Source organism: Cynara cardunculus (assembly GCF_001531365.2).
Source record: "Cynara cardunculus var. scolymus isolate 2C chromosome LG 13, CcrdV1, whole genome shotgun sequence".
NCBI lineage: Eukaryota > Viridiplantae > Streptophyta > Magnoliopsida > Asterales > Asteraceae > Cynara > Cynara cardunculus.
Genome location: NC_037540.1, coordinates 8,847,826 through 8,875,740, shown reverse-complemented (window position 1 = coordinate 8,875,740; position 27,915 = coordinate 8,847,826). Strand labels below are relative to the sequence as shown.

The window sequence follows — 27,915 nt, the reverse complement described above, 5'->3', positions numbered from 1 at the left end:
ACACTTTACCTTTAGATCGAGCTCCAATGTTTTTGTGATTTCTCTGTTGTGTATTTTTTGTACCTGAGTACCCGTCAGCACTTATGATTCGCCAAAAAAGAAAGCATCATTAACCAGTTATCATGTTGATGTGGTATCCAACTCAGTATTATTTGCTGACATGGATATCTTAATCTAAAATTAGTTTTTATGTATTATGGTTTATTTTCAACCGGTTTCTCAGGTACTTAAATGTTCAAAACTTACATCTTAGGTACTTACGTTACAAAAAAACAAGAATCAAGTTAAAGTACATTATTTATCATGCAATTTGCCCAAAAGCTTTCTTGAAAAACAATTATTTTTTCTTGTCCGACATATCTTGTCATAGATATCAAATTCGAACTTTCAAGAACAGGTTATTAAAAATAAAAACCGAACAACACATAATTTTAGAAAAATCAACCAAATTAGTAAATTCTAGACGCTATTGTCCACCTTTTAACCTACTTTTCTTTTTCGGTTTGACCAAAATAGTCAAACTTTGGCAAGTTTCCATCTCCCAATTTGCAAAACATCATTTTTTTTTAATTATATATAATTCTGGTGGAGTCGACTTGTAAAATTGGCGTAGCAGCTTACAAAATGGCCCATCGGAATCATAATTCATCCATAAAATCTTGTAAGTTGGGAAATGGACACTTGTAAAATCTTGACTATTGTAGTTCAAATATGAAAAATTAACTAAAAAGTGAAAATATTCATCCAGAATAAACTCGTTTGATCAGATTTCTTTACATTTCATTTTGATATGATTTACATGCATCTTCAACAACTATGTTATTTTAAATTTTTTGAAATGGAAAATTGCACAAAAATGGAACCAACTTTCACTTGATTCTTATTTTGGGGAACCAACTTTCAAAATCGTCATTTAGGGTATCTATCAAACTTTTTGTTTATTTAAAGGTCTGGTTAACCTGTTGACCTGTTAATGCTGATATCATCCAAATTTTTTGTCAACTAAGATATTTCATGTCTCATTAATTTTTATATTAGAACTAATATTTCACGTCATATTTAAAATTACAAAATAATTATAGAAAAATAACTAAAATTCGTTTTTTTTTTAAATTAATGTAATAAAATCTATTTTTCATTTCAAATCTTGTTTTTTTTAAATTCAAATATCAAATTAAAGATTTTTTCAAAAAGAATTCAAATTACCACAATAAAAATTATTTTTTTACTAATGCAATAAAAAAATCAATTTAATAGAAAAAAACTAATTAATGCAATAAAAAATAACTATTAAATATCACATTCAAGATTTTTGCATCCAACTAAACCATATCAATATAAAGTTCAAATCAAATTTGGCAAATCAAACCAAAAGTTTGATAGACACTCTTAAATTACCTGATACCTATACAATAGATCAAACATACCCTTAAATAAACAAAAAGTTTGATAGACACCCTTAAATGATGATTTTGAAAGTTGGTTCTCAAAAATAAGAATTAAGTGAAAGTTGATTTTATTTTAATGATAAAAATTTGTTCTAACAACTATGCTAAACTTTCATCTAAAACAGAAACAAATAAAATAGAAAATAGAGAAACATTCAAATTTAAAAGGAAGACACCATAACTCTTTGAAGATGCTGTAAAGGTACAAATCAATGAATTACAGAGGTTTAAAGAAACATGAAAATGGCAAAAAGAAGTGGGTAAACTGACTCATAACTCCAGTGAAAAGGAATAGAAACACCAAAGACCAGAAACAAGCTCTGCTAATTCCACCCTTTTTCCCTATATTTTTTTTCTCCCAAATGGATCTTGTCTTCATCCAAGACTGGAACCAGATCACCGCTCGCTAATGGCATCCTTTCTTATCACCCTGTTATTCTTGGAATCTTGATTTCTTCTTGCTGTCAACCATCGTGCTCGTATAAAACCCCATCACTCGCTACTCTAGACCCCATTTGGACCCTTCTTGAAATTGCCGTCGGTGGGTGTTCCAAATCTTCACTTTCCTCTCCCCCTTTTCTTGTGTTCCTCAATTCTTTACAGTTTCTTCAACACTTCTCTGTGAGATCGAGTGAGTGAAAGAGAAGGGATAATGGAGAGCGAGAAGAAAGTTTCTCCCGTATCCGATGTGGGTGCCTGGGCTATGAATGTTATAAGTTCTGTTGGAATCATTATGGCCAACAAGCAGCTCATGTCCGCCAATGGTTATTCGTTCTCTTTCGGTCAGTTCTTAGATCTCGTATTATAGTTCTCTCTACTTCAATTGAATGCGATATTTGTGTAGATCTGCCACCTGTTTGAGTATATGCTTCCTGTAATCTTATTGATCCGTGGGGAATTTTGTATTTGACCGATTAGTTGCTGCTAAATCTGTGCATTAGTTTGCGTGATCTACTTTCTAACCCCAGAGATTGAATTTGAATTTTACTGTATGATCCTAAATTCAGCTCTACTTTGTTTAGGTTATATGTGGACTGACTTTTAAAGAGATCCCAATCCTGTTTTGGGGTTATGCCTTCAGTGTACAACAAGATACAATTGAAGTGCTTACAATGTCTATATCACATCTTTATGCAAGAATTGTATAAAGCTGACCTCATTATATAAATCATTGAATTTCCCAGATCTTAATATCGGTGGTTGATATCTTTGTTTTTCCGGGAAAGATATCCGAACTGGAGTGGATGCACTCATGTGCAGATTTATAAGCATATGAGCTATCAAACACCAGCAATCTCTTTTGTGTTTGATCAGGGGGATGATATCTTTAGAGGGTTGAGTCTTTCTGCTTTTCCATATTTAGTGATTTAAATGGTGGGGTCTTTTGGACTTCTTTTTTGGAGGTGGGGGGGAGGGTGGGGTTGGAATGTATGCAGACCTGATCTCTACCTAAAGAGTTAGTAGAGTGGTTGTTTCTTTTTTGATGATGTACCGGAATTCCATCAAGATTTCTGTATCCTTACCAGCGGCAGACTATATAATTGAAGTTCCTTGCTTGATTATTTTCACATCTTGTAAACTTTGAGTTGTCCTTCTCTTTTGTCTTACACTTAGCGAAAAGAACCTTAGCTGTTCCTGAGATCATCGTTCTTGACAACCATTATGCTAAATTTAGCTATTGCATTTATTTTTCTCATTGTTGGGCATATGTATAGAACTAATTTTGTGGATCCCCTTTTTGTCGTTAAGGTGGAGAACTGAACCAATAATTCTCTTTTTTCATCATCAATCGAATCACTGTTTGCAACCCATGATTCTTGTTTATCATCAATCCAGTCCCCGTTCACGTTTTTTCTTTTTGTGTATCTTGGTTGGGCAACAAACTCTCTAATTCCTTAACCGATGCTTGAACAGAGGTGAGATAAGGTTTGTATACTCCTTCAAAACCACGTATGAGGATTCTCCAAGTTTTACTTTGTTGATTCTTTCTTCTGCATTCAAATCTGAAATTTCTGAACGTTCTTTCTACCTTCAGAAGGTATGTAGAAATTGAAATACCATGTTGAGTTTGCATTGCAAGATAATTCTAGGGAGCTAGAGTCGCAAAATAATAGTTCACATTGAAAAAGGTTCACAGTTTAAAAAATTTGTAATTATTACACTTCTTAATTAACTAAATGACAAGTTTACTCTTAATAATAGAGGGAGTAATAAATTTCTCAAGCTCATAATTAAGGGTAGAATTGGAAGGCAAACACTTACTTTTGAAAGTGGACACTTATTTTGGGACAAAACTATTATAGAAATGTGCAAGCTTATTTCGGGACGGAGGGAGTACTTTATACAGCTTGAACATGAATTGACTTTCTAAAATTACTTACAAGATAAAACGACCTACCAACTCTAACCAGCTGAATAATTCAGCTTATAACCGATTAAATTCACCACAAATTAACATCTGTGGAAGGTACAAGAGGAGATTGTGGTGATCGTTGGTTACTTTTCTTTCTTAAGTTTTTCTTAATTGTTGTTTCTGAACTGTATCTTACTCTATGAAACCTAGATTTTTTTCCGGCCGAGTTGTGATGCCTTTACTAATCGGCTTAGTGCCATGTTGCTCTCTCCAGCCACAACATTGACGGGATTCCACTTTGCTGTAACTGCACTGGTCGGGTTCGTGTCAAATTCTACGGGATACACTGCATCAAAGCATGTTCCTTTGTGGGAACTTCTCTGGTTTTCAATTGTTGCAAATATGTCGATCACAGGGATGAACCTCAGTCTTATGCTGAATTCCGTTGGATTCTACCAAGTATGTATTCCTTAAATGACTTTCTACACATGTTCTATGTAAAAGATTCTGTTACAATTCCACAACATAATACATATGTAGCTGATTTATTTTCAGTTATGCCAAAGTGGATGTGGTAGTTTATTTATCATCTAGGAGACACTAATATTAGGGAAACCCATAATTAGAATTTACAACAGAAATAAGAAAATTTTCCATTAAACCAGACCCGACTGTCGAGTGGGATATAGATATACTGGATTTGTTTGGTTTTATTTGATGTCAACAATCAACAATGCACTTGCTTCGTTACTATTTTTATAGATAATAATTTTAAGAAGTCGTGCTAATAACTGGAGTGTTTTTTTTTCTGTGGTGTAGATTTCCAAACTGAGCATGATTCCAGTGGTTTGTGTAATGGAGTGGATTCTTCATAGTAAACGTTACTCAAAGGAAGTCAAAGTTGCTGTTGTAGTTGTTGTTATAGGCGTGGGCGTTTGCACCGTGACTGATGTCAAAGTTAATGCCAAAGGTTTTATATGTGCATGCGTAGCAGTTTTGGCAACATCATTGCAACAAATTGTGAGCTTAATCCTCTTCTCTTAACATTTGTGTTCTTACATTGTAACCAAACCAAACGAGCACAATATATCCCACCTAGAGGTGGGGTGTGGGAGGGTAAGATATACGTAGACTTGACCTCTACCTAGAAGAGCGGATGTTTCCATGAAGACCCTCAACTTGTGAAAAGTGTGTGAAAGAGAGAGAAAGAGAGAAAAACGGGTAACATTGAAATTTGAAAAGCTGAATATAAGTAAGCAGCGGTAACATGAAGAGAGTTGAGTACAAGAAAAACATAAAACCTAACTACCGACTCACTAGCACTAATCCCTACCCTCTACCTCCCAACTCCCTTCCTCCCGTCTACGGGAGGATTTAAAACGGCCAGAGGGGGTGCACGTACCCGGCAAGCGCTCTATCATACCGTCACAGTGGGAAAATTTAGGGGTCTTAAAGGTGTATCCACTTCAATTGATGTGTGAAAGAGGATTTGATGGCACACTTAAAAAGCCACCTACAGACGCTTTACGCCCAAAAGGAAATTGATTCATCAATTGATTGCTTGATTTGTCATCTGTAACATCTACCCATACCGTGTTTGCAATCAGCGAATTGGTTGTAGTCTACTGGTACTGTCCTTGCATGGTAATCAGAGGTTGCAAGTTCGAATCCTTTTGACCCTCGGTTTATTTTTTGGTAAAAAAGGACAAAAGAAGGAAAAAACCAGTTGGGTGTTGTAAAAAACCACTTTGTCATTTTTCATTAGACGGTACTTTTTATAGTTATTTTTTTAATTTTATATTATGCTAATTATTTAGTGCCTCCGCATGGAAATTTTTCTGGATCCGCCGCTGTGTGTGCCACCTTATTTGTGATCTGACAATTGATGTATATAATGTACTTGCAGTCTATCGGCTCCTTGCAGAAGAAGTACTCTGTTGGAGCTTTCGAGTTATTGAGTAAAACCGCTCCTATCCAAGCTCTCTCACTCCTTGTATTCGGTCCTTTCATCGACTATTATCTAACCGGAAATCTTATTTCTAACTATATGAAAACCATATCTTCTGGTGCAATTGTAAGCAAACTTTTTTCTTTCATTTCAAATGGCTTTTTTTTTTTACTGTCGACCATACATCTGATTCAGTCAGTACCATTCGCAGATATTCATTCTCATTTCATGCTCATTGGCGGTTTTCTGCAACATTAGCCAGTACCTCTGCATCGGGCGGTTCTCGGCGGTTTCATTCCAGGTTTTAGGCCACATGAAAACTGTATGTGTGCTGACCTTAGGGTGGCTCTTATTTGATTCAGAGCTGACCTTCAAGAACATTCTGGGAATGCTGGTTGCAGTTGCTGGAATGGTGATTTATAGTTGGGCGGTGGAGGTGGAAAAGGCGAGCAGCAAAAGCGCGCCCCATTCTAAGCATAGTTTGACGGAAGAGGAGTTAAATTTATTGAAGGACGGAGTGGAGAAAGCGGAGCTCGGTGAATCGAAATAGAGAGAAGAGAATGGAGATTTGTATTAGAGACATACATGATGATCATAATTTGGTTTTGGTGTTGTTTCAATGTGTTTTTATGTTTGATGCATTTAAAGATTAGAAGGGATTTATTGGAATCTATAGTCTTTATGTAGCTCAAGCTCATTGCTCATTCTGTTATAGAAATTCTTATGTTAAATTCATTAGATTAATTTATATCAACTGCCTCATTTGGGTATTTATCTATTTATTGCTTTCTGAGTTTGAATATCGATTCAAGTTCGACCCTGAAATTGGTATCGGAGTCTCGAGCTTTATAAGTGTATGCATGTTGACATGTACATTCGTATGATACACGGAATGAATAAGTAATTGGATCGTGTACATGTTCACTTTCCAAATACACTAATTCGAGCTTGTACGGCCTTTGGTATTATGGTTACGGATCAGTTAAGCGGTTTTGATATCTGCACAACAGTTACAAAGCAAACTGCCTAAGAATAAGATCAAATATGGTTCTGAATTTCAACTTAAACTTTTGAGCTAGTCTTCACAGATGTCTGGAACCACGTTAGGAGCCCCCTTTTTTTTTATTAACCTGGATATCCAACCGCTATGTGAGCCGACTAATCCCAGGACGACCACCTGCTTTGCAGATAGCCCGGAATCACCGCATTTGAACCTCCGTGGCTACAAGAGGATTTTTATTCCTCCTTCGATTTGAACCGAGACCTCCTGGTTATGTTAGGAGCCCCTTTGACCCCGACTTATGGCGATTTAAGGTAATAGAGGCAACATATGTGAATGTGCATTCTGCACCTCCATACTCACATTATGCTTGCTTTATCACCTAGTCGATTACATGTAAAACACAATTACACCAAAACTCTTGATGGCACTGAAATCACCAACACAACCATGACAAGAGAAGCATAAGTTCCTTAATCATCACCAAAATCAGATAAGATCAAACTTTTAAACATATAACTACAACCAAACTAAACGTAACCAGTATATCCCACTCGACAGTACAATCTGAAAGAGATAAAATGTAGGCAAACATTTCCTCTACTCCAAGGGGAATAAAGGTTGTTTCCATGAACAATGGCTTTAAACAATATCACACAAGTAAATTATAGGAAAGGTCTTGACAACTCAAAAGGATAGAAAATGACATCAAATGCAATGGTTTGTACAACATTCTGTAGATAAACAGGTTCAAAGAAAAGACTTGAAGTCAAAATCCCAATAAAAATGCATGGGTGGATGGATGAGAAATAAAACAAAAAATAGGTATTTGGAACAGAACTCGAGCCTTTTGACATTCAAACATCTTCTGGGTCCCTTTCTTGGGATCTTATTTTCTTTCAATCAATTAACCACATTTGTGATCTTTTCTCTTGGAAATTTTAACCCCATGGTTATCAGAAAACAGAAGTTTCAGACAAAAAAAACAGCATTTTCTACAATATAATACCTTGGTTCATGGTTCAGCCATTTGAGTAGATGCTGCCAGTTCAGCTAGCTGATTCCTATCGAGAGTGGCAACAAGTTCCATGGAAATGAAGGACTTTGGGACGGTATCAAACTCTTCCTCCTCAACTTTGGAAGTTGGCTGAATCTTTCTGGCTTCAGAATCTGCAGCCTCGGCTTCCTTCAGCAAAATATCAGCTTCTTGAAGGTCACCTAACTCTATAGCAGCTGATCTTTCAGCCGTGGCTGTACCAGCAAGGAGAAGTAGCCGTTGGTACCTGACCATTTCCAATTCCTTCTCCATTGACGAAATATTTTCTTCTTTTTCCTGCAGTCTATTGACATTGTGGTTAATATCGTCCTCTATCTTCTTAAGCTCTGACACGACTTCGTCTATTTTAGTTTGCAGACTTTCTTTTTCAACGTATAGTGTCTTTGCCTCGTTGGCGATACGTGCTGCTTCTTTGAAATTTCTTGCAGTAGCAGCGACTCTCTTTTCAGATTCTAGCTCTGGGACTCTTTTTTCTATAAAGAGAAGCCTCTGCTTGGAAGATTCAATTGCCTGCTGGGTTCCTGATTTTGTTGAAGATAGATCCTAAAACATCAAGAAAGAGAGTTTAGAGCGATTGTATTGCTAAAACAATGGTTTTTATTAAATAAGCAAGTATAAGTTGTGGCATGATATCTCATCTTGTTATATTTGTATGTTTCTATATTGTTGTTTACTCCTAGTTCATTCTCCAAAATTTAGCATATCTGCTGTTCTTGCTTTCAAGTTCTTATCTGAATGTTCTAATTTTTTTTATTTAGCTACTTTTAGTTCTATTTTTCTTCCGCACACTTTGCACAAACCAGGGGTCTTCACGGAAACAGCTGCCTGTTCCCTGGGGCAGAGATCAGGTCTCCTATACTGAGCTCGTTTGGTTTGGTATACAAGACATTCCCTGAATTGCAAATGTGGTTTGCAATTGTGGAAGGAAATTTTTAGGAGGTTCACTATTATTTGTCCCTCTCATCTGTGGCCACTAGAGCATAATTCTAAAATCAAAAACATTGAATCCACAAATGTAACCTGTAGTACACTGCTCCAAAGTTGCATGCATGCAGAAACCCAAAGTTGAATGAATTTTGAATCTTAATTGGATTAGCTTGAAATTTGAATTAAAATAATTATTTGGGTTGGAAATTTGAAAAACATATTGATTGGGCTAGAACTGCATTAAATATGATAGAGAATTTGTAATTACTAGGCACAAACCGCCAACCTGCTCACCTAAAACTGAGACCAGAACACAGAACCATGAAGGTTGGGTCTGTTGGAGGTTCCCAATATCATAAAGCCAAAACATTTGGTTTTCACAATTAATCACACAAAACCAATGAACTGAACCATGTTGACCACTAGTTCAGTGTAGTACAAATATCACAAATTGCAAATTGCATTATGTCATACGCTGTACGAATAGTGTTACAAGACAAGCATGCCAGCTGATTTAGTAACCAAACTCGTAACCAAACTCTCAACCAAACATACAGTGACTTGATCAAGTAAAAAATTATACTTTTTTATGCAATTTTCTCTAAGAAAAGCCAAAATCTCATACCCAATGGTATAGAAGGAAAGAGAAGAGTTGCAACGATAAAAAAATAATTAGAAAAGATAAATTAAGTTAGAGTTTACTTTGTTCCTAAATTAAACAATCTAGCACTAGACAGGAATTGTGTCCATGCTATTTTTTTTCTTTTTCGAAGAATGGTGTCCATGCTATTTTTTCCTTTTTTGAAGAACGGTGTCCATGCTATTATTCACTAAATATTTAGGACCAAGAAACCAATACAGATCATTTGGTGTGCATGTGTGGATGTATGCTTAGACAAGATTCACCAGAATGGTATTTGTGTTACAGTAAGAATGGGATGGCCTTAAGAATCAAACACAAATATAGTGATTTTGATCTTCAATATGTAAAAGATCCCCAAGTTCTTAAACTACTTGTTGCTATTTTTGTTGCATTTAATGAAAGAAAGGTGGGTTGTGACTTATTTTCAGAATAACTCCTCCCCATCCCTAACTTGATACCCCATTTGTCCTTGCACAAATTTAAGAGAGAGTCAACAGGCACTACAGAAGTGATGACATTCTAGTTGGTTTACATTTATACCCTTCAAACCGCAGTCATTGCATTAGTTAGAAGGTGATAAAGTTACAACATTGGTGAAGGTGAAGTGAAAGATGATAACCAGAACATAGATGCATACTTTGGGAACACTCACAGAATTTCCTAGAGAGCAAGCAACACTTAGCCAAAAAAGAAAAGAAAGAATGAACAAAAGAATAACGCTAAAGGAGAGTGATAAATCATGGACTTCACCATTCTTCAAAATCAAGCAAAAACTGTTTGGATGAAAACTCTATCCTGTGCTTGGTTCGAAATTATGGTGAGTCCACGATTAATCCGAGGACTAACCTGAAGAGAAGCTCTTACAGCAGAAATATCTTGTCTGAGCATTTGAACATCATCAAACAACTTTTGCTCAGTCCTAGCTAACCTTGCTTTATCTTCCCACGATTTCGAGATGAACTGTACTAAACTCCTACGCAGGTTTACGACTTCTTGGTACATGCCTGCTTCAGCTGCAGAAATTCGGCCAAGTTCCCTGACTTTTGAACCTCTGGCTTCTTCCTGGAGGAAATAATCATCAATTTCCTCCTTTTTTCTAGACAAAGCATCACTATCGAGTTGCAGTTGAGAAAGACCCAGTTGAAGATTATCAGACTTCGAATGAATGTTTGATTGTGCCTCCTGGAAGCTAGAGACTACATCAGCCATCCTTTTCTCAACCTTTTCGATCTTCGAATCATTTTCTGCTATTACTGCTTCCTTCTGCTTCACCAAAGCAAGCAATTCCTGCAGTTCCTCTGCCAACATATTTTTTTTCTTGTGAAGGAGTTCACTTTCTTCCCTGTCATCCTTGACAGCATGTTCAATGGAATCATCTAACATCAGGCATGCTCCCGATAAAACATGTGATTCAATTTCCACTTCCATTTTCTTCACCTCTAAAGCTTCAGATAAGGATAGCCACTTCTCCAATTCTTCTGAAGTCTTAGATTTGGCATTTGAGATGACAGCATCTGCATCATGATCAGCATCCTGGAAAAAACCATTTGTAAAGATCATTTAACTTACTAGAATAAGGATGGTAACAAAGGCATAAAATATTAGATACCTAAGATAGCATCACCATCCAAGGTATAAATCAATTAAAGATTGTAATTTATTATCAATAACTTTGCTTTGAACACATTTTTTTATTAATTGTCGATACTTTAACAGGCTTCAAAGCAGATGCACACCACCCTTAAATGGCAGCCCTCAACTAAAGGTCCCTTATTCACCTGCTATTCATCGTCAAAGAATGCAAATGTGTGTACATTATATAAGCAGGACATTCCCTAGGAATTGCATGCAAACTGATAACTTTCACTTATGAAATTAGAAATTAATGCAGTGAGTACCCAAATCAAATCGGTTGTTAGTTATAAAATATATGTAGGTTGACTACAACACTACGTCAACAGGGCATGGCTCTGGAAAATCTCATTACTCATGTTCTAGTTGATACATCATTTACCTCTTGCTAAGAGGTAACATCATGTTAGTTTTGGAATTCCTAGTTGTATTACGCTTAGAATTACATGGTAATAGTCTTTAGTACTGGTTGTATGCTTGACATTGTATCTTGAAATTGCTTCTTAGATAGAGAGGGACCACATAACTAATCTTATATTACAATATGCTTTAAGTAAATCTTGTAGAATAACGAAATCAATATGCTTAACCTCCTTGGAAACAAAAGCGGCAACACCATTTTTCCATCACATAATCATCTCTGATTTCCACTGAAGCTTCATCTAACATCTTCATTTGTTTGAGTCGGCTAATGATATTCTTGTACTTGGCAACTTCAATCATGGATGACCTCGCATCATATTCTATTGGTTGGCTTTCCAATCTTGTTCTCAATTATAGATTCCTTCACCACCTCGTGACAGATCACACAATGTTGGATTCTTAGAGTAGGACTAAGTTTATGTGTTCCTCAACTTGGTTATCGAATGATAACTTGCAACATGCCTCTTTGATTTTGCCAGAAACACATTCTATTTTTCCCACAATTAACCTATTAAGATTTCTCTTCTTTCTTATGCTTGCCCTTCCTGATGATGACTGAAATTCAGGGTTTGGCTTAATTATGGCTGTAGATCAGGTTTTTGATCTGGGAGTTGATGATGACAGCATATTAGGGTTCTGATCGAGGATAGTCAGAGATGGATGGTGGCTTATTTGGCTAAATTTTTTTCGTGCGACCAAAATTAAGGTTTTCCGGCTCTAACGACAAAGTGAATCACAATATATGTTAGATTTAGGTGAAGAGAAAGGATTAAGAAAACAGTAAACAAACTAGGTTTCTAATTCACACCAAAAAACAAGTAAGATCTCTTGAGACAGATAACCAAATCTCACCTATGAGTCAAACTCCTAACCATTTTTCTACAATCATCTAATCATCAATTTTGAAGATTACATCTCCCTATATAATAACAGCAACAAGATATATGATTGTCCTAAAATTACTAATCCTAAAGATAATTGTAAATAAGTAAAAAAAAAATATATACTAAAAGTTATCATAATGACAATCATCCTAATGCATTCTAACATTATTTCGACCTGCTCTAATGCTAAGAAAGCTTTTCACAGTGACATCCATGTGGATTTATATGGATTTATCTTCTAAATCTGTCAGAACTTCACATGAAAATTTCTTTTCAAAAGGTGAGTCAGGAGTAGGAACATCTGGTCCACAACCAATCATGGCAACCTACTGCAAGGATTTCTTTTGTTGTCTGTTTCGGTCCTTTTAATCTTTTGCAGTGAACTCTATTTGAAAGTTCTCTTTGTTTTGCTTGCTAAGTTGGTAGAATGGATATCCAGTATAGGATCATATTAGGATTAGAAGTCCAAGTTATATTAGGATTAGAACTACTTTCCTTCTTGATCAGTTTGCTTTAGCTTCAAGACTTCATGTGTGGATGTGTAATCTGTTTCTATAAAATTACTTACACATATGTTGCCACTTAATAGGTCTTTGATGTAGGAAGTCATGAAAACCCCAATAGAAGACTGCATCTATATTCTATAAATCAAGAGCAGCATGAGAAAATACAAGTGCCTTTGCAATCTTTGGACCTCTATCACTCTAGCTTCAGGGTGCAGCAAAAGCCATTGTAGTTTTGGGTTAATGAGCATTATAGATCATATATTTATAGATATCAGTTACACATATGCAGCCACATAATAGTCATTGATGGATAAGTCATGAAATCCCCCATGGAAGTGTGTACATTTGTATTATATAAATCAAGGGCAGCATGAGAAACACAAGTGCTTGTGCAATTTATGGATCTCTATAACTCTAGCTTCATGAGTGCAGCAATGCTGAAAGGTGTGTACATACACACACACACACACACACATATATATATATATAGGATGAAAAAGAACTCACCATCGCGAAGCTTTCCAGCAGAGCTGCACATTCCTCCTCAGCCACAATTTGCAACTCCAAAGCCTCCTGCATCTTAGCATCAATGGCATCACAGTTGGATTCAGCATCTCTCAAGGCAATGGAAAGAAGCTCCTTGTTCTTCTCAGCTGCTGCAAGGCTGTCACTGACTCTTTCCGCAGTCTCAAAATCTTCAGACTCAACAGCTTCCTCCAGCTCCTTCTCCATTTCCTTGTGCTTTGCAGACGCAAGATTCAGCTCCTCCTCCGCTTTCCTTCTCTTCCTAATGAAGTCCTTGCGTTTGGCAGACACAGAAGCTACTGCTTGCTGGGCACAATTGAGCTTGTCAGCGATCTGTGCCTTAATTTGGTCATATCTGGACTCCATTGAATTCTCCCTACTCTGGACTTGTTTCTTCTCCTTTTCTTCTTCTTCTTCTTCTTGTGGTATATTCTTTGGTGTCAATTCCACAGACTCTGAATTCGGAATTACCTCATTTATCTTGATCTGTTCTTCGGCTGTGGAAGTGGCTGCTGCTGTTAAATCAGAACTAATTTCAGAATCAGGAATGATTTGCTGTTTTTGTTCCCCTGGTTCATCCTTTTCTTCAGCAATAACCACGGGCAGTGATGAAGCAGAGGACAGGGATGGAGATGGAGATGGAGATGTAGTTGTTGAGTGGGAGGGGAGACGGAGTTGAGGCTGCATGTCATCAACATCAACATTGGCATCTTGAGTCTGAGTTGTTCTACCATAACCGATCCTTATACCAGCTCTCTTCTTTTTCCTGGTGGAAGAATTCTGTGATGAAAGGGATCGGGCAAGGGGGGCAGCTCCTCTACTATTACTAACACTGGTAGAAGTAATTGTGGCTGATGTTTGTGATGGCGATGCAAATGTTGTGGCAACATCAGTAGTACTACGTGATGATGACGATGATGACGGTGAAAGAGGAGGATGATCGAGAGTGGAGGAGACGTCATCTTGAGATTGGGGTTGGAAGAGGGTTAGATCCGAGAACAGGTTCTCATCCAGGGGTTCAAATGAAGCTCCGGTGGTGGTTATGGCGGCGGGAGTTGGGGATTGGGGAGGTTGCTGACTAATTTCACCATGATTACGTAGTTGAATACTGTCATCATGCTTATTATTATCATCTAGTGCAGATTTTACAGGCAATTGAGAAGAAGATGAAGAAGGGTCGAAGAGGACCATACCCTCGAACAAAGAATCCTCCATATCATCCATGGCAGTCCCAGTGCCAGTGCCAGTCTCTGTAATCACTCCGGCAACGGTTTTCCAATTACACAAGAAATTGAAAGAAATTCTCAGTTGCTGATTGAAGTAATCAAATCAAATGAAATCACCCAAATCTGTATGATCAAACGACCGCTGCTTCCAACTTTTTTAAGCCAGGACTGTATGTACCAATGTCAATCTGGACTCCCTGAATCCCCCTTTTGATTCTTGGAGATTTCAAGATGTTCCTAAAATCCTCTATAATCAAAAAAATTTAACCTTTCGCTTTTACTTGGTTTTTTTTCACACATCTGTTTTCAAGATTTTACTCACAAATACACCAAAGTCTTGAAAACTTATGGGGGGTGTTTTGGGGTTGATTATAAAAAACAAGTTATTGACTTATTTCGATGCAGTATCGGTAATAAGCATTTTTGATTGTTTGGATAAACAATTATACCGATGTCAAACCGGTAATAATAAGTTTATGAAGAAGTTAAACCCTTCTGACTTATAATAAAAGTTGGTAAGTACTTTTGTAAAAAAACATAAGTTGTTTCAAATAAACAATTTCAAACACCCCCTTAATAAAGTTTTATTCTTAGAAATTCAAACTCAACCTCGTTCTACGTTTTCTTAAATTTAGAGCTAAACGTATCAGAATTGTCCGTTTTAAAACTCATGGTTTTAAAACACGTATGATAGAAGATATTGTGAAATCTAAAAGCAAAATCAATAATACTTTTTGTTACAACATAAATATGAGAAATTGTAAGATCCCAGAAGTTCGTGACGTTTTAAAAAACAAACTGACATTTAATTGAACCAATATTAACATGGGGTTCCTTTTTATTTTGCTAGTTTACCATTTTTAGAACGAGAACATCCATGGCTTTCTATTTGTTGAATTTCGAGTTCAATGAGCTATAACTTCAACAGCTTCCAAACCATTTACACTTTGAAGTCTTCATGTATTTTTGAATTGTTCTCATCTGTCGATCCGCATACACCTCTTTCATGCCCACGATGCTTTCATCCTCCACCAAAGTTGGGCCAATTCTCGTAAGAATATAGGGGAATTTCCGATCTTTACGGTATCATCAGTTATCCTTATACCATGAAAGTATTGTTCGAGCCTAAAGATGAAGTTCCCGGCCAATATAGCATCCCAAGTATTGTACAAGGGAGCAAATCAAATAACGATCATTTAAAAGTTAGAAATTGTAAAAACCAATTTGTATGTATTGTTTTATCTGAATATGTAGCGTTTATACAGTATACTCACGCAAAAACAAAACATGTGAAACTATATTAATTATATCTTAGAATTGCACTGTTTAACTGGTTTTTGTTGATTTTTACGATTCGGGTTTCAAATGTATTGTTCATTTGTGAAACAATACATAAAAAAGATTTGCAGTGTTTTTTTTTTTTTTTTTGTAAGGGTGTCCGGGCCAAAGCCCGACTAATCCCCGACAAATTTGGAGGCTAAACATGGCCCCACTTAAATGTTGCCAACACTCTCCTCCCAGGTCTTGAACTCGGGTTCATGACTATGTCATGCCCAAGCTTTTACCACTAGGCTGGAAGGTCTTTTGACAAGATTTGCAGTGTTTATGACACGAGTATTTCTATTTGATGTTATACATGCCCATTTTAGGTACCCTTTGTTCATATACATCTTTTCTTTTTTCTATATTTTTCGATTACATAATATGTTAATAATATATGATGACCATTAAAAACAAAATATAATAATTCTTATTTTTCCCAAATTTGCCCCCCGTACAAGAAGTAACAACGTTATCATTTTAACAGGACAAATATTTGGTAATAAAGTATTGACGTCTTAGAATAGTGCATCATTTTGTGAATGTTTAAGAAAGGCCAAACATTAAAAATTGAAATCACTATTTAGAACACGACTGATGTTTCATAATCAACAAATATCTAGCGGTTTACCTATTTTCGAACCTTGTCAGAATGCAACGATGCATAATACTACTCTGCTTGAAGGTTGGTTAAGGCCTACAGGGCTTGATGAATGTTCATAGGCCCCACCTTCAAATGAGGCATATTAGGTCTGTTTTGATTCGGTTCTAGCAATTGAAAAAAGAGTAAGATAATAAGACATAATAGCACTGATAGTAATATAAGTCGACTTATGCTTAATATGCGTATATGAGGTTGAGACTACAAGGATTACAGCTATATCAAATGTTGTTACTGGTAAAACATCTGAGGTAGTGTTAGAACAAGAGGTGGAGACAATGCTAGAAGAATATATAATAGGTAGAGATGAAAATTGGCACAAGGTTCCCACCACTAACAGGGTGGAGATTTTCTGTGTTGACTGATAACAAGGATTGATTTTTCTAAAACTGAACTGCATCATGGGATGACACCAGTAACCCCTAATCTCATCTTGATTTGTGTATATATATATATATATATATAATGTATCATTATTATATTCTTACTAAATAGGTATCTAATAGATTTTTTATACCATGTATTCTTTTACCTAAACATGTTAGGATTTAACAAACAAAAGCAAGTGGCATAAACATGGAGCGGGGAGCGGGGAGGGAGGGGGGGGGGGGCGACATTTCCCACCTGCTTTCCCTACCAGTAGTTTTTTCTTCAATAACGATCCCTCCAATAAACCATGAGGGGGCATTATGAGCATAAACTTTAGTAGAACATGGTTATAAACTTTTGTTCCATACGTAAATCTTGAAATATTATCCAATACCATGAAAAGACGTCAAAAGAAGAAGAAAACGATGATTAAAAGAGACGACAACGATATCGGTACGTAAGATGATTTATCGGACACGCGATCGGAGAGATCGAAAGCCACATAGGACATGTAATAGGTGGATTGGAATGAAGGGGTACAAGAAGAAAAATGGGTAGGCAAAGGAGTGTGACGGGTAAACACGTATGCCATATGAAACCCTCCATTTTTAGCCAAGAAAATGGCATACGACACCCATTTCTCCCTGGCCCTCCCCTTTGTTTAATTCTTCACACCAAGGGTATTGATTTTCTTCCTCTTTCGGCTCCGATTTGAAACCACCACAACCACCTTCAACAATGAGTACGGTGACTCTTTCACCTGCTTCAACTACAGCACCCGGAAATCCATCGGTTTTCTATCGGAATAGGAGAACAACGACGACGGCGACGGCGACTAGATGTCGGAGAAGAGTCAGAGTGAAACCCTTACGTGCTGCTCTGGTTGAAGAAGCTAGACCTCGTTCTCTACCTCCAATTAGAGGTAATAACAATATCAATGGTGCCGTATCAGAAGCCAACATCTCCATAGTTCCTTCCTCCAGAATCAGAACAGATGACATTCAAGCCGAATCGAAGGCGTTGGCGCGTGCTGCCAACGCTTCCGTCTACAGCCCTGAACTTCTTAAAATCAAATATGCTTCTCGTCCATTCAAGGTGAGTTTCCTAGATTTGATTCAACTTCCGGATAAGTCTAATTCTCTAAATCATGAAATTAAAATTGTGCAAAGTCAAGATAGTGACCACTCTAACTTGATAGAACAGCGATAATTTCCTTCTCGTTTATCAGAAATTGTGCTACAAATTTGGAATTCTAGAAACCAATAGGACCCTTCACTTGATAGATTTATTCCTTTTAAGAATTGATGCTCTTTTTATAGCTCTGATTCATGTGGTAGTAAACTAATTTATAGGTGCTACGGAGGACTTTCGAAATCCTTGTTGGGTTGGGTTCATTTGGAGTGAAACTGTGGATAGACCAGTTACAAGGTCAGCTGGAACAGAACCGAAGATCGCGTGCTATTGAGTTGAGGGAGACTTTCACGAGGCTTGGTCCTACTTTCGTTAAACTTGGTCAGGGACTCTCCACCAGACCCGATCTTTGCCCACCAGAATTCCTTGAGGAGCTCTCTGAACTCCAGGTAAAACTATCCTCAAATGTGGGTTGGTTTATGATTTTATGAACTCATAGCAATATTTGTTACTATATAATGTATGGGGTTCAAGATCCTCTACTGTGCCATTTGTCAAAATGCAACTATGTGGGTTTTTTCTGTCAGAGGCTTTGACGATTGCTTACCTGCTCATAAATGGTTGGTGAATTAACTTTGCATTGAGAAGCCACTAAGACCTGATCCAACTACTTGAACTAACGAAGGCGGTTTCAGGCAGGGAAGATGCTAACTTTAGTGTGCTATATTGCCGATGCAATTATGAAAGTGCAGTGTTTATAGATCATCATTTTAACTTCAGAGTGTTATATGTATAAGTGGTTTTAGCAAAATGAGTCATTTTTAGGTCTTCCATTTTTCTTTACGCATAGATACTGAATTACTGATTGGCTGTGTTTCTTCTCTTTGAGTTTTTGTTGGGCATCTTTTTTTAATATATTTTCTTGTGTGCTAATCTTTTAGTGTTTACATATAATTGATAATGTAAGCTTGACACCGTTTTCATGATTGATCAGGATGCTTTGCCAACATTTCCAGATGCTGAGGCATTTGCATGCATTGAAAAAGAGCTGGGGATTCCACTTGATTCCATCTACTCATCGATATCAACATCTCCAATTGCTGCAGCTAGTCTGGGTCAAGTTTATAAAGCCCAGCTGAAGTATTCCGGGCAACTTGTTGCTGTGAAAGTGCAGAGGCCTGGTATTGAGGAAGCTATTGGACTAGATTTTTACCTGATAAGGGGTCTAGGTTTCCTTATCAATAAATATGTAGACATAATTAGCAGTGACGTTGTTGCTTTAATCGACGAATTCGCACGAAGAGTTTATCAAGAGCTGAACTACGTACAGGTTGGTTCTCTTTTATGGTGAATCTGGTTCACCAACAGTATATGCTCTCAAATTCAATTATGCCAAGAGTTTAAGAACTGTTTTCTTTGGAAGTATATAATATTCTTTAATTATATACAACAAATACTCACGCACCCTCCTCACTTTTAGTGGGGTTTGAACCCTTGACCTCCTGAGAGGCTGGGATCAACCAGTAACCCAAATACCAGTGGACCAATGACCTTTTGGTTTCTCATAGACGATTTTAGGTAATTGTTTACGTCATATGAGCAAGGTAGGAAACAAATATCGTGTGAGAGCTTCCTGTGGGTTTGAATGTTAATTTTGGCAGGTGTGTGCAGGAGGGGCAGAATGCTAGAAGATTTAAGAAGTTGTATGCCGACAAAGAAGATGTACTAGTTCCGGACATTTTCTGGGATTACACCAGTGGGAAGGTCCTGACAATGGAATGGGTTGAAGGCGTTAAACTAAACGAGCAGGCAATAATTGAAGGTCAAGGATTAAAAGTTTTGGATCTGGTAAACACAGGTATTCAGTGTAGCCTTAGGCAGCTACTCGAGTACGGTTACTTCCACGCAGATCCTCACCCTGGGAATCTATTAGCAACACCCGAAGGAAAGCTTGCTTTTCTTGATTTTGGAATGATGAGTGAGACACCTGAAGAGGCAAGGTTTGCTATCATTGGTCATGTTGTCCATATGGTTAATCGGGATTATGAAGCTATGGCTCGTGATTATTATGCTTTAGATTTTTTATCTCCTGATGTGGATGTATCCCCGATTGTACCAGCACTTAGAAACTTTTTTGATGATGCGTTAAATTCTACAGTGAGTGAGCTTAATTTCAAGACTATTGTGGATGGCCTCGGTGCTGTTCTTTATCAGTATCCATTTAATGTGCCGGCTTACTATGCATTGATATTGAGGTCACTTACTGTTCTAGAAGGTTTAGCGCTGTATGCCGATCCTAATTTTAAGGTTCTAGCTGCTTCGTATCCATATTTTGCCAAAAGGCTGCTCACTGATCCGAATCCATACCTAAGAGACGCACTTATTGAGTTACTATTCAAGGATGGAAAGTTCAGGCATGTGATCTCTTGTTCTTTTTTTTATCTGAAATGTAATTTGTTGTCGGTCTTTGTTGCCTAAATTCATTTCTTAATCCTTTCTTTTTCTACAGGTGGAACAGACTTGAAAACCTGCTCGAGCAGGGAAAAATGGATCGAGATTTCTCAGCAAAAGATGCATTACAACCTGTTTTGAAACTATTATTGGATCCAGAAGGTGAGGAACTGAGGACGTTAGTTATCAAAGAGGCTATTCGGGTAACTGAAGCAATCACTGTTGGCACTTTGGTTGATACATACAATTCCATTCCTGGCCCTTTGAGGACATTTCTTCCCAACGGAAATGGAATTGGTACATCTTTGACTGATGCTGAGATGGAGAGCATGATGGAGCTTAGACAACGAGTTTTAAGGATATGGGGACTTCTACGGACCTCAGATAGTCTTGATCCTACTATCCTACAACCAATTGTACAGGTAAGATCACAACTCATGTTTCTCATCCTAATGCTAACATATCATCTATCTTAGGGGCTGTTCGGTTGGTTTTTCATTAAGTCCTATATGGATAAAGATGTCTGTGTGGACTAATCTGTCTATATGGAATGGGAAGGTTTTTGTTTGAGAGGTTTTTTTCATAGATGATAGGAGCATGTTTTTTAATTGGGAGGGGAATGTTTGGAAAAAAAAACTTGGTTTTTTGGCAATAAGCCCCCCCTAGAAGCTCATGGATGAGCCACTTCCTATGTCATTAAACTACTACCAGAAAGTCATCTATAGCTGACCGAATAAGCTGTGAGTCCATTAAGCTCATGAAGCTGCTAACAATAGGCCCTTAGTTGCTTTATGTCTAAAAGAGACCTTATATGATTAAAGAAGAGTGTTGGTATGATATTTATCCTTGTGTTTATATACTTGTGCACCTTTTGATATGGGTGGTTATGTAACCTTTGTAGTTGAGGTTCATGGAGGTTTATGAGTTAGGAATCTTTGACCAATTAAACTTTTATCTTGGGTTTATTATCCCCTTAAAATATAGGAGGTCCCAGTGGTCATTGTTGATTATAATCCTTATCCATTTTTGGCAAATATATTTCTAGCCATATGTGTAGAATGACAATATAAGTGGAGGTACATAACTGTAGTTATGGTCGATTTTTGGGCCATGTTTGACAATATTTAGCTAACTTATTTTTTTGAGCTTCTTGAAAAAGCCCCTTTGGTTAGCCATAAGCTAGCTTGTTGAGAAGCTACTTCGGCTAATTTTGGGAAACTAGCTTTTAAGGTTGCATTTGGTAAAAACTACTTGATAAGCTAGATAACAATGTAAAATGACCTAAAAGGAAAATAATAAGGGATATTTTTGTAAAATTAAATGGGCATAATTGGAAAAAGGTGAAAAAAGCAATAAGCCATATAAAGTAGCTTTTCAAAAAGCTAGTTTATGGCTTGCCAAGAAGGGATTTTTCATTAAGCCAACAACTAGCTTACCAGCTAGTTTGCCTCTTATGTTTCTCCAATTAATTTTTCAACATGTCTTCTTAGGTCATTTTACATTGTTATCTAACTTATCAGTTAGTAAACACAACTAGTTTATGAGCTAGCATTTTAGACGAGAACTAGCTTATCAGGTAGTTTGCCAAACATGGCCTTTATAGTCATTTGTCTCTCAACCAAACAATTAGACCACAAAGCAGTGCTATAGCTTGCCCATGTCTGATATTCAATAGAAATAGGATTTTATGTGATCCTCAATGCTCAACCCCGTGATTTCAGGGGGTGTTTGGTTAGAGGTATTAAGCAGTAATTAATGAGAATGAAATAAAAGAAATTGTTTGGTTTTATATAATATTATGGGCTCATTCCCGTAGAAGCCCAAAATTTATTACACGTTAAAACTGGGATGAATGAAAATTCATTCTCATTTTCATTCCCTGTCTATTTCTTTTTCATTCCCCAGCTTGAACCAAACAGCCTTGAACCCTTGACCACTAGGGAGTCTGGGATCTACTCGTAACCTGCGTACCATTGGGTCGAAGACCCCTTGGTCTGAATCTAATATATTTGTCTTTTTATGAAGAGATAGTCACTCAGTAATTGCATTTTGTGGTGTAATATGATGCGTCTATGATATACTAAAGCCGATTAAATGACTTCATATGATCAGGTCCTTCAAGAACCGGAGGCACGAAATCTTGGGGGCCGTGTATTTGGTGGAATTACACAGCGTTTTGCTGCACGTCTGCTGCAACAAGTTCTTCGCTCACCCACAACAGTTCGTGCACCACCTTTATAGTATATTTAACAACATAACTAAATCTGGGCAATGCTATGATCCGATCACATTCTTTCAACGTGTATAATAGAAATGACAAAAGAGAGTTCATCGCTTGTAAAGTCGGACGTTATGGAAACATGAAACCCTTCATACAAAGAAGTTATCCCTTATATGACAGTTAAAGGCATATGATATTATGTTTAATCTGGGCAAGATTGTGATGAAACTAATTGAAACAGAAAAGCAAACAACTCCAGTTCTCAGGTGATCAGATTTCTAGCACAGCGGCATATAACTTGGGAATTTATGCACCAAAACTAGACTGACGGGTGAGAGACACAGTCAGGTTATCAGGTAAGGTGGGTGAAAGAATTCTTAGGTTTTTAGGGTTTTTATTTGACACAGATAATTTAGTAATTTACCAAAATATTAACGTGTTAGGATTAGACGGGTGAAAGAACTCTTGAAAGTTTTTTAGGGTTTTAATTTGACATGAATAGTTTAATAATTTATCAAAATGTCAACAAGATAGGACTTGACGGGTGAGAATTAGGTAGCCGGGTGATTTTTTTAAAGGTTTTTAGGGTTTTAATTTGATATGGGTAGTTTAATAATTTATTAAAATGTCACCATGATAGAACTTGAAGGGTGAAATTAGGGGTGTTCGCGGTCCGGTTTGGGCGGTTTAACTCCTTAGACTATAAACCAAAGCGTAATGATGGTTTATAAAATTTTCAAACCGAGCGGTTTGACATCAAGTGTCCAGACTGGTCAAACTAGTCCACGAAAAGACGGTCTGGTCTGACTGGTTTAGACGGTTTAGGTCTTTATTGGACTTTAAATATTAAACTTAATATATATATATATATAATTTAGAATTTTAGATTAAATATCTATTTTAACAAAACAAAATATCCAAATAAATAAATGTAATAATTAAGTAGCTCATGAGTCTAAAATCTAAGCAATTCAAAGTCTAAACAAATAAATATATAATACAGTGAGTATTGAGTAACAAAATCCACGACTTTACAACCTTCAATTCTTGACCAAACAAAATAGAAAGCAAATCTTAGTTGGTTGAATCACTTGATTGATGTCTTGATGATGTGTGCCGGAATCAAACCATGGATTAGGAAATATCGATAGATTGATAGAGTTCTTGAGGGATTTTAAAATCTGGATACCATCAATGTCAAATGTGTCGATATGTTTACTAGTTTAGGGATTTTTAGGCGCCGATTTATTTGGATTTAATTATGTTAGATGTTAGGTTTTATGTTGGACTTAAGGATATATTTGAGTCATAGCTCGTAAGTTTAAAAAATTGAGTTTGCCAACACTAAAAAATATATATATATATATATATATATATATGTGTGTGTGTGTGTGTATGTATTTGGCGGTTGGTTTGGTCCAAACCGCCCAAAAAAGGTTCTAGACTGCAGACCAGCCCGGATTTGTTATTTTTCAAACTAGGCCAAACTGCCAGACTGTTCAAACTGTCAAAAACGGTCCGCTTTGACTTGGTTTGGCCGGTTTGAACGGTCCAACGGTTTTTTTAAACACCCTTAGTAATTTATCAAAATTTTCTATTTTTGTTTCTTTCATTTTTGGTAAGTCAGAAAAAAAAAAATACATTATTAAATCCTGTTATGTTTCAGTCTAATGTTATATCACAATTTTGTACCATCGTGTCTTTTGTCGACCAGAAATCGATGATACACAATTCACCTCTTCGTAAGTAAAGTGTCGCCGCATTAACGTCCAACAAAAGGGTACGATGGTCCTTTCATAATTACTTCTAATTAATCCCTTCAATTAAATGGCACTAAAATCTACTCGATACAACATTACTTTTAGTTTTTAATTCAAATTTACCTTTTTTTCCCTTTAATTTGTTCGTATCAATAATTTTTATAATGATTTACAGATTTTTTAATTTAACTTTTCATGATAAAAATATGTTTTCGTTCCTATGATTTGTGAAAGATTTCGTTCTTATGATTTGAAATTACGATTTTCGTTCTTATTGTTTGTAATTTATTGCTATTTTCGTCCCTATAATTTATAATTTATTGTTGTTTTCATTTCCGAGACAAAATCTATTAAAAGACCACCATTTAACTTGGGGGCATTTTAGCCTTTTTGACTTCTTTTTTGGTATATTTTTGAGTTAATAAAACTGTATTTTTTTTTTTGTTATAAAAGAACTAATACATAAAAAGATAAATTATTTAATTATTGTTTACAATAAAATAATTAAATATTTTCTATATAGTGGCATACAGTCAACGGCTTGCACTTGAACTATGTTAGTGACAAAAATTAAACTCATAAGAAACTAAAACTATAATGACCAATTTAAAAAGAACTAATTGTATTAAAAAATGTTTATTTTTTTAATATCAAATACAGTAACAAAATAATATACTTGTTTTATGTGTTAATTTTTTTTAATAAAAAAGTATACAGTTTTATTAAAATCAAAAAGACTGAAGTACTTTGGGTTCCAATCCAGGCTGCCAAAGCCCTTTAGCCATGGACTACGATGACTCCAAACCTGTAACACCCCTATTCCGTAGGAAGGGAGGTCGCTTCAATACGTAACGGAATCGATATATAAAACCTTCAAAATATAGTTTCCACTACAAAAAAAATCTTTCAATAACGAAATTGAATATATCTCAAATAAAGAAATAAATGTCTCCAAATAAACCACACCAAGTATCTTCCAACAACTCAAAGAAAATTCAAATGCAACCGTAGAAGAAATGTTAGTCTAATAGCCAAATAAATAAATCCAATAAATGAAATAACATAGCGCTAAACCTCTCGAAATGTTTGAAATTGAGATCCTGGTCTACTCTCTGTCACAAGACTTAGTCGCTCCCTTGATTACCTGTCGTGAGGAACAGAAGAAAACACGGCCAAGTCAAATGCCTAGTGAACGGATAAACAATTATAGTAAAATGGTAATATAAACACACCAAAATTGATCTCAAGATATCAGACAAAACGAGTATTAAAGTCTTGGTAAAATCAACAAATAACATAATCATACGAAAGCATTTGAAGGGACAATTTGAGCTCGAAAAACGTATACACTTGCATATCAACCAAGAGGACAAGTGTCAGACATATGGCCACACAGGCCTGTACGTTGGACTGCAGATCCACATGTACTAAGTGTGAGATGTGGCGTTGGACACTATACCGACATCCACCCTACAACCGAATTACATGTGCTAGGGCTGACCCATACGCTTCCTAAATCTAATATCCATAACACCAAAATAGCTCTCACAAGAGCACAAAAGAGGAGACGACGTAGACTGATCACATTGCCAAGGTCAGTGTCACGCCATCGGTGCCACAATGATGTGCCTATGGTACCCCCATAGGTGGTTAGTAGCTCGAGTTACCCGGAGTTGAGTTGTCACAACGAATGTGACGTCATATAATCTAAATTAATAGTAAGAGCAGAACGTATCGACATCGAATGAATGCTTAACATAAGCAATATAAAAAAACGTTGAATAAACAAGTAGTTGTAACAATTAAGAGGCTCAAATCGAATGGTACGTAACCAATCACATCTACCAACATATGTACACTTAGATGTGAAAATCATACTAAAATGTTACCAACAATTAAACATGATCTTTTGGAGAAAATACATATTTGTACTAACTCGAATAACTCAAATAGCATGATTAGGACAAGTCGTCCTACCCCCCCCCCACATATATATATATATATATATATATATATATATATATACATAACATAGAACAAATACGATTGAACGGAAGATGCGGTAACGGACAATTTGGATAAACATGAGCTAAACGAAACTCATGGGTTCATAAACATATTTAAACGAACTAATTGGAACGAAAAAGGTTTAGAAATCTGTAGCTTAAACTGCACAAAACTTATCAATTCTCAAGTCTACTTCTTTATACCCGACCTAGACAGACACTCAAACTCACTATTAATTCTAACCCTTAACTTGATCATGCAAGACAATCAACCAATTCAATCATCAATAAATAATTAAAACCCAACTAAAACATATAAATCCTTGTAGTTATAATGGGAACAAATAAATTAGGGTGAATATGTAAACAGTAGCCATGGCTTAAAAAAAAACCCAAGTAAATATATAAATCTATATCTTACCACCATGACACACACATGGAAAATATGTATCAACAACCTAGCTTCTATATGGGCAGCCCGTTCCCAAACAGAAAACCAAGCCTCTTGGATGGCTGTTTACACAACAGTCATCTCAACTAAAAAATTGAGTCGTTTCGACCCATTTTTTCCTGATGATTCAAACCCTCTCTTAGCAATAAATAACACCAATGATAGATACCAACGCTAAACAACTTTTAGGATAAAATTCGAGAGGGAAAAGAGCACAATTTTAGGGATCCATTGACAGATTTAATGAACCCCCATGTTGCTGTCATTATTATTGATCGAATCGATGACTTTCAAGTCACCGAAGCGACTCCGAATCTTTCTCAAACAATCCCAAAATTTATAACCCAACTACTAAATGCATAGATTCGAGACTAGGACATAAACTTACCTCGAACTGTCAAGAAATCGACGGAACCTTGCTTAATTTTGGCCGCCGGGTTCCCTCTTATGTTCTCGATGGATTCTTCCAAACTCTTATGGTTTATCTCTAGCGATTATCACAATTAAAGGAGTTAGAGTTGTGTTAAAAAAGATAAAACCTAATCTACGTACATAACCAAGCCCATTATTATAATTGCAAAGTTTAAGTGGGTTATACAAAACTAACCCCTCAAGATTGGTCAATTTTCTAAACTAACTCAAACTTCAATTTTTTAAGACTTGCACACACACACACACATGTATGTATGTATATACACACACATACATACCCGACATGTATTATAAGGCTATTCATGGTAACCATGAGATTAGTCGGTGCGCATAAACTAACATGGAAACTCAAGGTTACCAAAAAAATAGAAAAAAGGAGAGAAAAAAAGATAGAAATATCCAAATTTAAAGAAATCTTTAAAGTTTAATATTAAAGAGAGAGATATATTATTTTAATTATTTCCACCAACTGGTTTCCCCAACGAGGCTCAATGTCTTTTATATATATATATATATATATATATATATATATATATATATA

At 36.2% G+C, this 27,915-nt stretch overlaps 3 protein-coding genes across 3 annotated transcripts; 2 read left to right on the top strand and 1 right to left on the bottom strand.

The window, feature by feature from the left end:
• The first annotated feature begins 1,762 nt into the window (after positions 1 to 1,762).
• LOC112525179 (UDP-rhamnose/UDP-galactose transporter 2-like) lies at positions 1,763 to 6,526 on the top strand. Its single transcript, XM_025135185.1, has 5 exons — positions 1,763 to 2,230; positions 4,076 to 4,260; positions 4,621 to 4,821; positions 5,708 to 5,875; positions 5,961 to 6,526. Exons 1-5 carry the CDS (start codon positions 2,101 to 2,103, stop codon positions 6,297 to 6,299), a joined length of 1,023 nt encoding a protein of 340 aa, XP_024990953.1. The 5' UTR covers positions 1,763 to 2,100; the 3' UTR covers positions 6,300 to 6,526.
• A 782-nt stretch (positions 6,527 to 7,308) lies between these two features.
• On the bottom strand, positions 7,309 to 14,785 carry LOC112525773 (cingulin-like protein 1). Its single transcript, XM_025136037.1, has 3 exons — positions 13,329 to 14,785; positions 10,223 to 10,909; positions 7,309 to 8,349 (listed from the first exon to the last, which is right to left on the bottom strand). Exons 1-3 carry the CDS (start codon positions 14,568 to 14,570, stop codon positions 7,765 to 7,767), a joined length of 2,514 nt encoding a protein of 837 aa, XP_024991805.1. The 5' UTR covers positions 14,571 to 14,785; the 3' UTR covers positions 7,309 to 7,764.
• A 2,763-nt stretch (positions 14,786 to 17,548) lies between these two features.
• On the top strand, positions 17,549 to 22,903 carry LOC112525676 (protein ACTIVITY OF BC1 COMPLEX KINASE 3, chloroplastic). The gene is made up of 6 exons (XM_025135898.1): positions 17,549 to 18,017; positions 18,275 to 18,502; positions 19,048 to 19,383; positions 19,725 to 20,467; positions 20,563 to 20,926; positions 22,617 to 22,903. The coding sequence occupies exons 1-6, from the start codon at positions 17,661 to 17,663 to the stop codon at positions 22,743 to 22,745; spliced, it is 2,157 nt and encodes a 718-aa protein (XP_024991666.1). The 5' UTR covers positions 17,549 to 17,660; the 3' UTR covers positions 22,746 to 22,903.
• Positions 22,904 to 27,915: the final 5,012 nt, after the last annotated feature.

Coding starts and splice junctions, on each gene's coding strand:
- LOC112525179 (XM_025135185.1), top strand. CDS start 2,101: ATGGAGAGCGAGAAGAAAGTTTCTCCCGTATCCGATGTGGGTGCCTGG. Junction 2,231..4,075: donor TGGTTATTCGTTCTCTTTCG/GTCAGTTCTTAG, acceptor TGCTCTCTCCAG/CCACAACATTGACGGGATTC. Junction 4,261..4,620: donor ATTCCGTTGGATTCTACCAA/GTATGTATTCCT, acceptor TCTGTGGTGTAG/ATTTCCAAACTGAGCATGAT.
- LOC112525773 (XM_025136037.1), bottom strand. CDS start 14,570: ATGGATGATATGGAGGATTCTTTGTTCGAGGGTATGGTCCTCTTCGAC. Junction 10,910..13,328: donor TGCTGGAAAGCTTCGCGATG/GTGAGTTCTTTT, acceptor GGTTTTTTCCAG/GATGCTGATCATGATGCAGA. Junction 8,350..10,222: donor CTGTAAGAGCTTCTCTTCAG/GTTAGTCCTCGG, acceptor TTGATGTTTTAG/GATCTATCTTCAACAAAATC.
- LOC112525676 (XM_025135898.1), top strand. CDS start 17,661: ATGAGTACGGTGACTCTTTCACCTGCTTCAACTACAGCACCCGGAAAT. Junction 18,503..19,047: donor AGGAGCTCTCTGAACTCCAG/GTAAAACTATCC, acceptor ATGATTGATCAG/GATGCTTTGCCAACATTTCC. Junction 19,384..19,724: donor AAGAGCTGAACTACGTACAG/GTTGGTTCTCTT, acceptor AGGTGTGTGCAG/GAGGGGCAGAATGCTAGAAG.